Raw genomic sequence first — 16,876 nt, forward strand, 5'->3', positions numbered from 1 at the left:
TGTTCTGCTAACTTACAGTTTTTATTTACACAAATAGTGGCTTAGCACATAGCAGTTATGTATTTTCATAAATGGTATTTTTTTCCTACCCCCACATCACAGCTGATTTATCTCAGGATGCAACAAATCCTCTTTCAAAGAAGAAGCAAGTATTTGTGCCTTACAGAGACTCCGTGTTGACTTGGCTGTTAAAAGATAGCCTCGGAGGAAACTCTAAAACTATAATGATTGCCAGTAAGTGTTTTTAAATTACTTTTTTTGCATCCTGAACAGTTCATGCTTAATAGGATTAGCTGTAAATATTTAGATTCCAGATGCTTCATTAAGGCAGAGTGTTATTTACATGTTTTAATTTCTTTGTTTCTCTCTTTCTTCCTGAGTTTTCTAGTAACACTCTGCTTTTACCTATGCTCTGCAGAACATCTCTTGCAGCAGTAAAACTGTAGGTGGTCTCGTTGTGTATAAGGGGACCATCTAGTTTGTTCAGTAATGTCGTGAGCAATAGCGGGGATGTGTGTCACCAGAACTTGCGAGTTTGATTGCCATACCCACATCATCTGTGTGCATACATCACTGGCTACTTGGTCACAAATGTAAGAGGGCATCCAGGTTGTGTATGTACTGTCATTAGGTATAAATAAAGGTCATCCAAGTGTATGTGCATAATGGTTTGCATCTGCTCTGACATCAGACTCATTGCCATATTCATCTTTAACACATGCACAGTGTAACGATAATCTAATCTGACTAGTTAAGCTTCAAGTAATAGCTCTTGTGGCTTATTTACATTCCAGACAGCTCTGTTACTTGTGATAAATGCTCAAACTGGGATCTAGATCAAGTCTTGTACCAAGACTTGTACGTAAGCCTGTCCTCCATCCTCCCCAGGTTGCAAACTTTCATTCCCATTTAAAAAAAAAAAAAAAAAAAAGATTTATGCGTCTAGTCAATATTGATGTGTGAATTCGTTTGCTTTTTCAAAGCTGTGTTGTTTTTGTAGTGCTAGTGGCAGAACAACCTGGTCTCTTTTGACATTCAGTGGATTAGAATGTCATTTTTGTATAACCCAATTTTTGAGGCATACAGCATTTTAACTTTTTGTTTAAATTTAATTATTCATGATCAGTCATGTTACAAACTTTTTTTACAGCTTTCTTTTTACCCATTGGAAGTTCTTTAAGGATCACTTGTTTTAGAAATGCACATATGCCATAATTGTAGTTTTTGAAATAAATTGGAATGGGAGTGCCAGTTCCAAAAAAAAACAAGTGAGAGTATTTAAGGAGAGGGATGGATTTGGGATGTCAAAGATGTAAGGTGTGAAGAGACGAGCAGCTCTGAAATTTCTCTTCCTCCCCTGTTCAAATGAGATGCAGTTTAACTGATAGAGTCGTCTTTTGGGAATGGTGAGGGAGCAAAGGTGAGACAGTAAAATGCAATGGATCAAATTCTGGTTCTTCACATGCTTTGCTATAGGCAAATTCTCTTCTTAGCATTTCTTTTGTTGCATGATTTTGGGGATGTTTTTGGAATCCATGCTGATTTCTTTCCTGAGACTGCTCATAGTATGAAAAGAGGATCTCAGACCAGATGCTGCTTTGTTCTTCTGGCTGTTCAAGTACCACTGTGCTGACATGCTTCTTGATGTTTTCTTTTAGTTACACGCTTGACTAACTTGATGTTTTCTGTTGTAGGGATGGGGAAGAAGTTTCAGAAACACAGGGAGCTTTCAGTGCCTTTACTAATGATTACAGTGCACAGCTGTTTTTTCAGCTACTTCCCCATCTATTAACGATGCATCTGCTAGGCAGAGCCCTGATGGTTGATCTTGTCTCCAGCAGTAACTCCACTGATAATGTGGCTGAATCGCCTAACAGAGCCTGACAAGCTGTCCAGATATGTTTGGTGTGCCTTTTCTGTAACTAAACACAAAAATGCAGGAAGATGATCTCAAACTCTGGGAAGGGATCTTATAAAAACATGTTCAATTCTGATTTGTCATGTTTCTATAAGATATTGTAACATTCTTCCAAAAGGAAAGCAATTGAGTACTGGAAAGGAGACAGTAAATAAAGTAGTAAAGTGAGTAGTTTGAGCTAAGGGAAGTATATTCTATTGCTATAGCATCTCCCCCTAATTCAGGCAGTATCTACCACAGAGTATTTATTACTGTTGGTAGAATGAGGAAGGGCAGAATACTGGTTGCTTAAGTATTTTTGAGGCGTTTTCATTGCCTGATTCTTCAGGTTTCTAGTTCAGTTGAATCACTAAGACGTCTGATCTCTCATTGCTGAATGGTGTTTCCTTCTGTTTTTTTTTGTTGTTTTTTTTTCCCTCATCTACTGGGATGCAGTAAATTATCTTTTTTTTTTTAAAATTTTGAACATCTTATATATTAGGAAAATTAATTGAAGGACAGCATTAGCACTTTCATTAAAAATCCATCATGTTTCCTGGTTAAGCTATCTGCAAAAATCATCCTGGTTTTACTTGATGCCTAAGCTAAGTGATAGTTCTACATGCTGCCAGGCACCTGCAGCTCAGCAGGGCAGGTAGACTTGTAAATGGGTGATAGCTCTTCTCGTTTTTGTTTTCATGTCTGCTTTTTGCATAAATGCTGTTTAATTTCTGTTCAAAACTTGGAGCAAAAGTACAGTGTTAACTCGAAATGACTTTTCCATTACGTGATTACATTGATCCTCTACAAAATACTTGCTGGTTTTCCCACTGTTGATGTAGAAATTCATGAGAGCACCTATGAAGTATTCATACAGGACGTTTACACTTAACAGAGAGTTGTAAATATTAAATAGATTCACAACAAGATTGCTTTATAAATCTTGATCGCTGGACCTAATTATTCTAATACAGTGTTCACTTAAGCAAAGTTGTATTGACGTGAAAGTAGTGGAGCAATGTGAAGAGCTGGAGCAAATTGTAGCTGTAGTGGTTATGTATTTCTGTCTCTTCTATGTTAACTTCATCCGACTTTTAAACTATGAGCTAACTTCACTAAATGAAACATATGGTGATGGATAAACTGTTTCTGATTTCGTCTCCTTAGCTATTTCACCTGCTGATGTCAATTATGGAGAAACTTTAAGTACACTTCGCTATGCAAATAGAGCCAAAAACATCATCAACAAGCCTACTATTAATGAGGATCCTAACGTCAAACTGATCCGTGAGCTGAGAGCTGAAATAGCCCGATTAAAAGCCTTGCTTGCTCAAGGGAATCAGGTTAGCTTTACTTAAAATTTATGTGTAATTTTCCTTGAGTTATAACATCTATTTCTAGAATGTAATGAGATAATTATCTTTCATTATATTGATTTGAGTAAACAAGCTCTATGAGGCTATGAATGAATATTATTTTCCTGATTGAATCAGTTTCCATATGGCCAGTAGATTTCCTCTTTTAACATAAGGGGGAAAAATTGTCAGCCTAATGCCTCTAGTTTTCTCTTAATATAATCAGACCTTGATTGCAGTGTGCTGTGGAACAGGTACTCACCACAGCCAAAGGAGACTGAGCATAAACATTTGCCATGACTAGTCTGATGGACTGAAGCTGTACTTTAGTATCTTAAAAGTAGCAGAAAGTATTAAGTACCTTAAATACCTAAAATGTCTATAATTCTGCATTTTATATTTACAAGAATTCGAATGGCATTTGTGTTTGAATGCACGGTACATTAGAAAGCATGCCATGTGCTAAACATGTGAAAGTATTTTCAATGACGGTCTAAGAAAAGATTTATACTTATTACTTGAACAGACTGGAAACTCTCATAGTTAGATTTGTCTTAGATAAGGGAAGATAAAGAACTGCTGAGGGACTCTGTCTTCTTAGACTGCTAATTCTTTTCTTCCAGTAAATATCAGGTTCCACTTGTGTGTATGTAATACAGAGCAGAGAAAACAGGATTGATATACTAGTAAATCCAAAAAGATAAAAGCACAGATCTTAGATATTTTTCTCACTTTTCTGATCTTGATTAGTAAAACTTGCAACGTTTATTTGATACCAACTGCTTACTTAACCTTACTGTTCTTGAAGTAACACGTGGTGATTATGATAGAGGTTATCATGAACAGAAATAATGTACCCATTACTGACTGGGAGTTCATATGGCCAAGAAATGCCAGTGGTTAAAAGCTATATTGTTTTGGGGTTATTTTTATTGTGAGGAAGGATTCTGAACTTGATTGCCTGAACAACCATTGTTTTGTTTTAAAGCATGCTAATTTGGCTTACGCTTGCAGTGTTGAGTCACTGAGCTATTTCGTTTGAAGGGTCAGAAAATGCACTGTTGCTGTTTTCCCCACGTGCTAGGCAAGCTGACAAAAATAAAGAAATAGTGCTGAAATAAATGTAAATCTTTCCTAAATCTTAAAGGACAGTGATTGATTCAAACTTATGAATAAACTCAAGAAAACTGAGGCATTAGGATTTATCAGATTTGAAAGCTTTCCTTACATCAGTACAGGTTATTGGCCTAATCATCCTGACCAGTATAAAGGCTCTGCATACTGGAGTATATCTGATGTACTTAAGGGGCTGTTCAGAATGAAGCACGGTTTCTCAGAAATGTTTCACCCTCTCTATATACAGAATGTTGGTTTGCTTCAACAAAGACCTTTTGTTGTATCTCCTCTTTCCCTACCTGTATTGACCAGCAGAGTTTCTCTTTTGCATAGTTTTGCTATTTCTTGTTCTTCTATCACTATTGGCCACTATAAACATGTGCTGCACAAGCCCAGTTAAGCTTAATTTCTGCTGTTTTCAGGGTGATGAAACCAAGCTAACAATAAGAAATATGCAATTGCTCATGCCAGTCGTCTCTTCTAAATAATGCCACTTGAGATGGCTAGATTTAATACGTGAGCAAATATGATATGGGAAGACATGTGAAAGAATACTTTAGATTTATCTCTAGAACTTCCGAATTTTACTTTACATAGGCTGTGCAATGTGAAATGTCAGTTTAGCACATACTTGTTTCATGGAAGTTTAATACTTCAGCTAGATTTCGTTGTATAAAAGATTCCCTGAAAAGGGGATGGGACCACAGTATGAAACAGTAATAGGTATTGTAGATGATTGAAGCTGAGAGCTTTGTTTTGTTACAGACAATTAGAAAGCTCTTCATCGGTTTGAATTACTGTTCTACTTTTGTATTCCTTTTGTAGTCTTTAGGAGGGGAAAATGAATTTTTCTTCCCTGGATTGTCTGATCACTTTTATTTTCGAAATAAGTTGTGTTAGAGTTGAAGTAGGTATAACATAGACCTCTTTGAAGATCTAATGCTTTGACTTAGTTCCAAGCTGTAACACAGAGGATATCACAAAATAAATCTAGTTCAGTTGTAGGATGTGATAGATGGTTGTGTTGGGCACAGCAGAGAACTTGCTTAAGTTAATTGAATTTGTGATGCTTGGTAAAAAGCAAAGTGGTGTTATGTATGCACAACAGAATATAAAAACCTGTATAATTTCTTCTGTAATCTTCCTTTATATTCCCAGAGTACTGTATTGCAAATGTTTCTGTAGATCACTGAAGATACTGGTACCCAAATACAGTGCTGGATTCAGTGTGGGAGGTCATATAACAATGAGTATTGCTTGTGCGTGTTGTATAGTAATTTTCCTTTTCTAAGGCCAGTTATCTTAATATATTTTTTTAATAAAAGATAAGCAGTAAGATATTTTTTATAGCAAAGTCATCAAATATTGATACATCATAAATTTTCATGTTTAACAGGAATATAGCTTTAAACGTCAGGAATTACCTGTTATAAACTTGTCTGGTTTCTGTGTGCATGTGTGTGACAATATGTATACATAGTGAATGAAAACAGTACACCTAAACAGGTGATTTGTATTCAGAATATCTGCTTTGACAACACTTTGATTACTCTGTTTTATAGTATTTTAAGGTAAAATGGTATACGTAGGAGTTCAAAATATTTCATCTTAAATAATGAAAGAAGTTGATCGAATGCATTTCTTTCATTTGATTCTGCCAGAAAATTCTCACCATTTTTTGTTGTTTCTCTAATTTGATACTGTGTGTTTTTTATGATTTTAGATCGCTCTCTTAGATTCTCCGACAGCTTTAAGTATGGAGGAAAAGCTTCAGCAGAATGAAGCAAGGGTGAGTTATTTCATAAATCAGTTTGAAAAAATAAAAAAGTATTCTTGATGCAAATTATAGTCATTTTCATTTTTTTTAATAACATGACTTAATTTTCGCCCACAAACCAGCATTTCCTAGTTTTATTTTTTTTTTAATTATACATTAACTTGTATCTTTTTGTCTTAGAAGGTAAGATAACAGATTACAACTAAGAACAAGTTATGTGTCTTGGATATTTATATTACGGCTCTCCTAAAGTAATGAAAATATTCGTTCCCTGGCAAGCTTGCCCTCTTTTATTAAAAATAAAGTGTGTTTGGAGGTAGAACAGAGAAGGAAAACTGACTGCTTTATACTACTAAATCAGGCTGATAAAACGTTCAGTGCTTAGACAATAAAGTAAATATTTTCCAGGGAAATGGCCAACTTGCTCATGCTTTCAAGTAATCAATAATTTATATTGCAGGTTAGGTTTTCTGGAAAGTTTCAGTCTTTAAATCTGGAATGGACATGTACAAATATGTTCAGTTTCTAATTAACTGTCTTTCTGGGGGAGTCTAAGATCTGGGTGGATGTACTTCATGGTGTGCCCCTATAGTAATCCAGCCCAGTGCAGAAGCTGGAAAGGATACCCAGACAGTTGAGATTTATTGATAGGGTCCAAAATAATATAAATGTAATGGTACTCAGATTTCTTGAATTTGCAATCATTCACTCTTTATTTTGTCTTTTTGTGTTAATTCTTTTCTGTCTACTTGACTGTTCTTAAAGCTACTATAAACCATTTAAAAAACAAACAAAAAAACCCACGAAAAGTATTACACAGTTTGGGAAAAGAGGGAGGAAATAATTTGGAATCATTCAGCTACATGGCATATTGCAAAATTATTTACTGGCATATTTACTTTTGAATGTTGTCAACAACATGCTAACCAATATATAGATTCAGATGCCTCAAAAAAAAATAGGGGTTTCTTAGCAGGGTAAAATCGTAAGGCTTTCACTGGTGCTGCTCAGACCTTTACAATTAGAGAATCAATGCACTGCTTTCTGAGAATCTTGTTTTGACTGAAGTAATTGGTGGTATAGTATCTGTTTGCACTTTTTGGGATTCTAGTTGGTAATGCCAATTTTAAAGAAATGTCGAAGTACTTTTCTGTGAAACGATTCTTCAAAAACAAACTTCTTGATGAAAATGTACAACGTGTATTAGTGTGAACCATAGCTACAAAGCAGACTTCAGGCTTCTTCATAAGCCAAGTTTCTTTTAGGAATGTATTTTGCAACTCTGTAATATATTCAGGAATCCATATTGTGTTGCATTCAATACTTCAAGTAAAACCTACAAAGCAGTGATAGGAGCCTTCAAGTTGTAAATATTTTTTTCATATTAATACGAGGCATTAAAAATGTTTTCAGCTGAACCAGAAAAATTGCTGGTAGTGTTACTAATGTAATATGCTTTTATTTTGTGCACAAACACAAAGCTTTTATCTAAGAGTAGTGAGCAATATGAACTGCTGGATATATGCTAATTAGAACGTTATTCATGCCCTGACAGTAATCACTGCTTGTCCTGCTCATAAGTGTTGGGCCTCTGCATGGAAAGTATATTGAGCATATTTTATCTTTTGTCAACCTCATTAGAAGGTTACGTGATTACTATTTAATGCAATTACTACAGCCACAATTACTGAAAAATCTTAGTAAATATTGCAGTGTTTATAGCTTTTTTATAATTGAGTGCAATAATTAATTTGTTTATACAGATCTACAGATTTTATCACCATATTTAAATGATCTGATAAATATATGGTGGCTTTCTTTAACGAATTGATTTGTCCTTATATAAGGACAATTTTGAATAACATTCTGTTGCATAAAAATTGCTCTGGCATGGTAATAAGACTCACGATGGACATTCTTCATATTTTTCGTTTCGGTTGTTATTGTTCTGTTTTAACATTCTGATTACCAGCACTAATAATGCACTGAAAAACGTGTTACTTTTTCTCTGTTGAAATTTTGAAATGTAAGTAGAAATGAGATAAATTTCTTCGGTTCTTATTGATTAATTTGCACTTGAAATGCAAAGATAGCTTGGGTGGTAGGCTATAGGCTACAAATGGAGAGTAGTTTGGAGGAAGAGCTAAAGACCATTTTTTCCCCCAGTGGATTTAAATATAAAGTATTAAAGGGACTTAGCCATTGTGTTTTTCAGCGTTCTGCATGCTGAAGTGAATTCAACTATAAAAAAGGCTGGTGTACATTTTCAAAAGTCTGTATATTCCTACGTGGAAATCTGGTGATTTCAGGAAATGGAAGTGTGTGTATGCGTGCGTGTGTGTGTATATATCCATATATATTTCTATGTGTATGTATACAAACATGCACATACATCAATTTAATATGAGTATGATTCCAAGTCAGCCAGAGCTTTGAGGCTGATCTGCCTGAAGCACCTTCTATACAGCGCCTTCTAAAAATTTGGAAGGGCTTTGAAATGCAAAGAGCCTTTACTGGTGGATATAAGCTATGAGTTGGGCAGCCTGGTGAGCAGAAACAGCAGGGCAACACAAGCATCGATACACGTTTTGCCCACCTTTGCGAGCAGGTCCTCACTTCAGTGCTGATTTCCTCCGAGTGTGTGACTTTTCCGTTGCAGCAAACTTTGCTTTCATTCCCTCCTGAACGCTGTCTGTCTGTTTCTTCCTCTCATTCACGAGACTGTTTGAGCCAGAACATGCCTAGCTGAGATGTAGGAAAGAAGCTGCCTTCCTGTCATAGTTAAGGGACCGTTCTGTTGCAGTAATTTTCAGGACTGACTAGGCAATTTTTGAAATTATTCAGTTTCTTTGAAAATACCTATCATTATTTGAAGTGGCTATCCCTGTCTTTTGTTTCATTTTACATTATAAAGAAGAGCCTTATAGTTTTCCTTTTTGAGAGAGAAAAATTGTATGGTCACTTAATGCAGGAGTAGTAGTTCTCTTTTAAGTATTTAAGTATTAAACTTGATAATGAATTTCACAAATTTTTAATACTTGTGTAAGAATTCATTATCAAGAACTTGGGAAAGGATGTGATTTTTCAGATATTTGTTTTCTTTTATAGGTACAAGAACTGACCAAAGAATGGACCAACAAGTGGAATGAAACCCAAAATATTTTGAAAGTAAGGCAAATACATCCTTTTTCAACCTGGCATTTGAACTAATCTTAGAGTTTTTTCCTTATTTAAAAAAAAAAGGGGGGGGGATTCATGTGCTAAGTCACCTTCTTTGGCTTTTTTTTTAATAACACAGAACTTTCTCAGCCTTTTCACTTTTTTTTTTTTCTTTCTTTCTTGAGAACTTCCAAGAGCAAAGATTCAGGCAAGGGGTGATATTTGTGAATTAGACTGTACGTAATATTAATAAAAAGCACAACTCTCTGCTTTTTTCAGTATAAAACAGTTTATTACAAATCTTTAAAATACTGAATGGTTCCATCGCAAAGGCAAGTGGATCCCCTTGGTGTTTGTGTTGTATCAAGACCTGCGAATAATCACCTTTTAGGCTACACTGGGTATCTCAGTGAATGCAGTGCGTGTGGATACAGATTTTTGCATTGGCCTTCAGATTTGTTTCAGTCAGAAGGAGCATGTAAAGTTGAAGAAAAACTTTCAGTGGGACTTCTGCAGTTGAATATCCTCCAGTAGGTCTCCATCAAACAAAACAGATGCATCTGAGCTAAGTGTGCTGTGGAGTCTACAAGGACAGGGATTTTTGCAAGTGGTTCACATAAGCTGGCTTGCCTGCACTCTTTATATGACTCCAGACTACTTCTGGAGCAGTTAAATCCACGCAGTGCTCTCTTGCATTTTGTAGATTTAGTATAGATCTGAGAGGGCAACTTGATGACTTACATACTGTGTTTTTGCATGATACAGACTGAGACTCTTGTGTTCTCTGTGTATATCTTTGCCTCTGTACTGTCCGATTGTATTGGTAAGTTTTTATGTTGGTGTTTGGCTCTTGATGAAAGTGATATTCTGAGGTGATATTTTAATGAGCTACTTCATGATTCTGTACGTGAACGCACACAGAGTAACGAATCCCATAGTGTCTTTTTCCACAACATTCACCAGCTTCTTTGCCAAATGTTTTATTTGTTCTGTTAAATACAAATATGGAAAAATAAACCTTAAGCTTTCATGCCTTGCTGTATATGCTGTGCATATGCTTGTTCAGAGTGCAATTCAAGCACGCATATGGGAGTATTTTTTTTAATTCCCCCTATCGTTGACCTGAGACTTGTTTTTGGAGTTGATTTTTGCTGTATATCACTTTTTAATTGTTAATTTATTTTTTGTTTACCTCCATGTCTTTTATCTGACTTCCAAGTAAGTCAAATGACTCCATGCTTAAAAATAAAGCACAGATAGCTTAGAGAACAGAGCAGGGCTGGTAACTGCCTAGCAGATGGCATGGCAGAATGGACTGTTTAATGTCTGTCCAGATACTGAACTGGGAATTACCATTTGCACATCCCTCAGAGATGTTTTGGGTCCAGTTTTACATTATTCCTCTGTTTTGTTATTTTGAAGCATCTTTACAGATATACATCTATATGGAACTTTGTTAATCCTCTCTTTACTCAGGTTTAGATTGGAGAGTTCATTGTTACATGGAGAATTTTTGAATTGAAGTTGTTCAGTTACAAAGTCAACGTGATGTAGGTAGCATGTGGAAAATCTTTATATCATAATGTTGGAAATGCGCTGATTATTCCACAAAAATTACAGGATTGTAAGAGGAATTAATTGAGCAATTCAAATAAACAAGGAAAAGCCATGTTTATTAAATAGTTGAACATAAAGGACTTAAAATCCAAGAAGCTGTAATTCTGCTCTTCTGGTACTGAGCTTTTGTTAGTTTAATTCACACAGCTTCTGTATTTTGCACTTTTATGTGCCGATATTTTAGCATATAAATATAGCTTATATTTCGCTTTTGAGTTAAAGGCATTTGATGAAACTTTCTTGGCCCTGAAAAACTGAAAATCTGCAAAAGCTTCCTTGTTTTTACTGCTTTATTTTGCACCATTTTACTGAAGCTATCTGTATTTTTATTTGCTTCTTGTTTAACAATTCTTGAGATCCCTGCCAGCATTAGAGTGGGAAAGAGCTTTTTGGAACTTTGCCAAGCTGAATAGCAGGAAAGCAGATTTTAAACTAGAGAAAGCAGTGGTGTTTCTTGTAATAGACTCCTTTAACTTCACTGGCTTTTTTGTTTCTTCGTTCATATACCACCTCTCACATGCACGGGTCATACCTTGGGTTTATGAAACTAGAAGGTCTCAGTGCACTTTTAGAAATGCGATTGTCTTCATGTGCCCACATCACCACTGTCACAGCTGCAACTTTCCATGCCATAATCCAGTTACATTCAGAATATTCTTCATTAAGATCTTTAATATATCACGTTTGTGTTTAAAACTTGCTTCTCGTTACCTTCTTCTCCCTAAGTAAGTAAGTATGGTATGTAGGACATTGATGCTGACTGTGTGGAGGAGTCTGGTAATTTCTTGCCTGTGTGTTGTTCCTTGTCTGTGTGATTCGGGCTTGGTTAAATGGCAGTTCTATTTGGGTTCCATTTATTGGAAGATTGTCTGAGCTGTGCTTGAGCAGATGAGGCTTGTTTGTTGCTGTTCAGTGGAAATGTTCAAGTCTTTAATATGTTCTTCCTGCAGCGCACTATGGCAGACTCTAATGTTGAGTTCATTCTTTTCTAATCTCTTTGTGATGGTTCAAAAAATTTAACCAACTCGATCTCTCTTCAGAATTACTTGAACCTTGTCTTAAACTGTATCAGCAACAACTAAATGCTACCTTGAAAATACAGAACATTCAGAATGGGAAACTGTTCAGATAGGAAAAACTGAGAAAGAGAGAATACCATGTGAAGGCAAATTTTTGATTAAAAAGTATCCGTCAACTTAAAGTTCAAGTACTTCAGTCAGTACAGTTCCATGTGTGCAGCTGAGATAAACATCCAGGTATTGTTCATTATTTCTGCTTGTAGCTTTTAACATGCTTATTCCCCTTTTGATATTTTGTCTCGATGTAGTTCACCCGAACTTAGGGTTTCCATGACAGGGTGCATCTTCATGTTGAGGACGTTGAACCATTCCGTCTGGAAGTGATACCAATCCAGAGTTTGGTGCCAAGTCTGTGTGACTTGAGTGCCGTTATCAGCTCTGAACATCGTTTATAATCCTTCATATGTACCGCTGCCAGAATGAACTTGTCTTGGACTGGCGGTGGTAGCAGTGATAGTGTGCTCTTTCTTCCATGCATTTGGAAGAAGCCCTTTCTTTGTAGGGAGATTGTCTGGGTTCATATGGAGTCTGAACTACTGCCAAATCACATCTAAAGCCAAAATCCTCCTGCTATCATAATGCAAAGATTAAGACACTGCATACATTTTAAAATGAGTTTAAAAAGGGGTTTCAATCTATGCTAATTCATATGAATTACCCTTTACTCCAGCATGGCAGCTGCTTGGACTTCTGTCTGAAGGGACAAGCATTGTTTCCAATGGTGGTGTTTACTTCCATACTTGACCTCCTCACTATAGTATAGCATGATACTCTAACCTGACTAACCTAGCAGTAGATTCTGTCCTCTATCCCTCTTTTTAATCAAAGGGAGGATATTCCAATGCCTCATAAATAGGTAGAGTGATGGTTAGCATTGGGTAAAATACTGCATGGTAAACAGAAGTGATAGTGTTTGATTTAAAGCCTGTAGGCTTTGGGTTATTTCCTCAGATGTCATCAGCTGTCAAAAGAATTGCACTTTACAAGACAGTACTGCTTTGCATCATTTCTCTGTCTTCAGGTGTCTTGCAACCTCAGCGCTTGTTTAACTTTAGGATTTTGCTTTCATCTCGCTCTCACTGAGTCTTTCTCTGAATTTTACTTCCATTAACGTTCTTCAATGCACATCCGTGTGAAAGAGGAGGAGGGAAGAAAAACTTCTTTCCCTTAGCTTAGTCCTTTTTGCATTGTTCTGTTAAAGATCAGTCCTTGGGTCTATAATTTCTTTGGATCATTTCTAAGATGTTAAGGTAGCCTATCCAACTTTTGATTTCTTTCTTTGAGACTTTAATTGGTACAAAACTTCTTGTGATGTGGCAGCTATATTTGACTGCATGTATTGTCTATTTTTCTTTTACTGGCATCTTATTTTTTTTTGTTCTGTGCATGTTCCAATTTCTATTTGTAACCTTTACCAGCTTTTATATTAAATTTTTAAATGTGCACTCCTTTATATAATTCTCCGCTGTTTTCTTCCAACTGTCTTTTAAATTTCTTCTCCCTCTTACTGTTTGTATAGAAATTGGTTTAATACTTCTAGTGTTTTCCTTCTTTGATGTATGCCATTCTTACCTAGTGTTAAGGTATTCAGATGCTCTTTTGTGTGTGCATGCATGCGTTTTAAGTGGATTTAGTTGCATTTTATTTCATTATATTGTTGTTTGATTCTAATCATGTCATTAGCTTTGTGTAGGAGCGCTCAACTGATGTCAAAGGATGCAGTCTTCCCAGAGTCTATGAGAGGATAGACTCCTTTTTTTTTCTTTATTCTGTGTGTGTCTGATTCTCATGATCAATAGTTTAACTAGTAGCTGCTTCTTCTGGCTTTGTCTGGTTGGATTTAGTGACATAGCCTCACTTTAATCAATAATACTAATTCTGCTGCAGTCCTTTACCACATTGTATAAATATGTTATTGAGCACTGTCTATTTGATCATCTTTTTTGTGCCCTTTGGTTGAGTATCAGTTATTAGTACATTTTTATGTACTATTGTTTTTCCTACAAAAACAATTGTTTTTCCTACCTAGGGAAGAAAACTTGCTAATTGTGTCCATTTGTAAGCATTAATATTTACTGTTGTTTTTTTTTTTAATTATTATTTGTTTTAGCTACATACGCCTTTTTTGAGGGAGGTGAAAAACTCACTCAAATTGCCATTATGAATAAATGCAGACTAATACTAAACACTTATTCTAGTAGACATTTATCTAAACAGGAATTTATTTTCTTTATGAATCTTGGCTACATCCAGCAAAGGCATCAGGAAACCAAAACTGAAAGTAATTATGCTGCTCTATGTAAGGTATGGATTAGGGTGGCAGAAGCTAATAGATTTTGATTTTAATCATTTCCTTTCCATGCTGGCTTGTATACTGGAGTGAACTCTGTCAGGAGTAGTCTGTTGTGTTCTATAGAAATTCTGCATTACTCGGCAGCTATTTGCACTTTCAGATAGTGTTTTTTATTTTTAACCCTCACTTGCCAAATGGTATTTTAGAACATTTATCTCAGTTCTCTTGCATATAAGGCTAGACATATGTCACAGTTTCCTGTTTTATGCCTTTTTGTTAGTTATATATAAACTTTGACTGTTTTGGTCCTTGACTATTTTGTGTCCTTTTCTTCTTCTCACGTTTCATGTTCTTCCCCAGTACTTTGCCCTTTGAGCATTTGTTTTCTCCATTCTTTCCTTCTCTTCATTGTGCTTCTTGAATTGGCCTCTGCTAACTTCATAGCTTATTTCTGTGCTTTACTCGCTTTAGCAATTCAGTCATGTTAACCTAAATCTTGTCTGTTCTGACTTAACAGGTCTGCTCATCTTTATCCTCACTGACATCTTTCTCACCTGCATCATTCTGTGTAGTGACTATTATAACAAGACAGGCAGCAAGCAGGGATAAAATACCGATTGAAGGACTTTCTTAACCGTTTTAACATGCTCAATCCTCAGGTGAAAAGTGCTTTCAATTAATTATCTGCAACTTCAACATAAAATCCTCCTGACTACTAAATCCACTCTGACTGTGGAGTAGAGAACTTGTGCAGACTGTTGGGTTTTTGAAGAACAAACTCTAGATTATTATTTTTTTAAGTACGTTAACATCATGAATTAATGGTAGTTCATGACTCATGACATATTTCAGTGGTTGTGACACTTCCCCTATTCAATACTTTTAGCAATCAATAAAATCTTGTTGGTACTAGAGCATTAGGACCCTAATGCATAATCTAGTTGTCCTAGATCACTAATGAATACATAATGAATAACATATTCATTGTACATATATGTATATATGAAAATTATCTGACAAAAACCACAATTTGATACTTATAATCATTTCTATCACCTTTAATTATTTTACCATTGGGTATTGGAAAATCATATATTATGGAAGTTTTTCCAAAAGACACCAGTATATACTTCAGTCCTGCCCTTTAAAATTTATGTGCGACTCTTCAAGTCTTCTTGGATGTGTGCCTTTAAAACACAGGTCCTAAAATGGTTGTATTTATAGGTCAATGAAAAAAAAAAAAAGGAGTTAGAGGAATGGTGTGCGTTTATATACAAAATGTATGCATGATACCGTGTTGAAACTGTTCATTTTCAGCTTTGGCATATGTGTTTATTTGTATGTTTGGCAGGAATACCACTTGTTTCTAAGGATTTTTCACATTTCAGTTGGTGAATCATTTTTGTAAAATTGTTGCTAGTCAGACATGTTGGTGTTGCATTTTGGTTAGAATGTGTGGTGTTGGCTGTGTCTAAAGCATAGCTGTATACTTTTAATGAGACTTAAATCTGTATTTTCTTTTAAACAAATTTTGTTACTTTATAATACAGATGACAAATAGAAGTTATACAAGACTCTTTGCATGCTTCCAGTTTTTGTTTTCTACTTTAGAAGCTATGTCTCCTGCTTGAGCTTTTAAAGGACGAGGTTTCAAGATCACTGGCAGGAAGAATTTAAGTCAGATGTTATTCCTGGATTTGTTTCCTTTTTTTGAAAAGCTGACAGAATAAATAGAATACCAACTAATCTGAAGGTTGGTGGTATTGTCAGGGCAACCCCTCTGCTCAACAGTTGCATAATGTATGTACATTTATCAAACTGAGTTTATATGTTTTTTTAAAACTGGATATGTATGGAAAGGCATGAATGCACATTTGTGTTAAATAGCCTCTTTTATTATTATTAATATTTTATTAATATTATCCCGAATATTCCCTTCAGCGGGCTTGTGAATGTTGTGAAGAAGATGATATTAAGAAAGATTTAAAAGAGCTGATGTTAATGTTTCATGTCTGCCTTTCTCATTCAGGAATCACACAGATAAGAGCTTCTGTTCCTCTAGAAGCCTGTTAAAATGCAGTTTTGTTTTTTTAACACCAGATGTCACTGCAGATACAAAAATCAGATGTTTCTACATCCTTAATTGAGGTTTAATTCAGATATTTTAAGGCAAAATGATTTGCAATATCTTGACTTTCATTGCTGTGCAGATGTACTAAAATAAGATTATGAGTATGCCAAAACATTGGTTTAAGAACAAGTCCTGAAGAACCTGAGTAACTGTTTTGACAGAAATGGTTCTGAACAACAATTCACAGGTGGGATGAAGTGTAAAGTGATTATGTACGTTCAAGATTATCACCATTATTTGTCAGTACCTTTTTCAACTCTCTTTTTCAAACTACTGCGTATCTAGAATGTTTGACAAATCACTTTAGTTAAAGCCTTTAAAACACTTATTTTCTCAACTTTGAAGCTCTGATAATTTGGGGATAATAAAAAGTAGGTTATGAGAGAGGTAGTTCCTGTTTATTTGGCCAGCTAGTACAGTCGAAAAACCAAACAGGCTTTTGGATATAGATC

At 35.4% G+C, this 16,876-nt stretch overlaps 1 protein-coding gene across 7 annotated transcripts in view; it reads left to right on the top strand.

The window, feature by feature from the left end:
• KIF16B (kinesin family member 16B) overlaps positions 1-16,876 on the top strand; it is a 138,703-nt gene that overhangs the window by 26,488 nt on the left and 95,339 nt on the right. For all 7 annotated transcript variants that reach the window (XM_072035267.1, XM_072035268.1, XM_072035269.1 and 4 more), the window contains exons 9-12: positions 103-234; positions 3,065-3,240; positions 6,092-6,157; positions 9,254-9,313. In XM_072035267.1, the coding sequence (XP_071891368.1) occupies positions 103-234; positions 3,065-3,240; positions 6,092-6,157; positions 9,254-9,313 (434 nt within the window). The remainder of the gene's footprint in view (positions 1-102; positions 235-3,064; positions 3,241-6,091; positions 6,158-9,253; positions 9,314-16,876) is intronic.

The sequence above is a fragment of the Anas platyrhynchos genome, chromosome 3, assembly GCF_047663525.1.
Source record: "Anas platyrhynchos isolate ZD024472 breed Pekin duck chromosome 3, IASCAAS_PekinDuck_T2T, whole genome shotgun sequence".
Taxonomy (NCBI): Eukaryota; Metazoa; Chordata; class Aves; order Anseriformes; family Anatidae; genus Anas; species Anas platyrhynchos.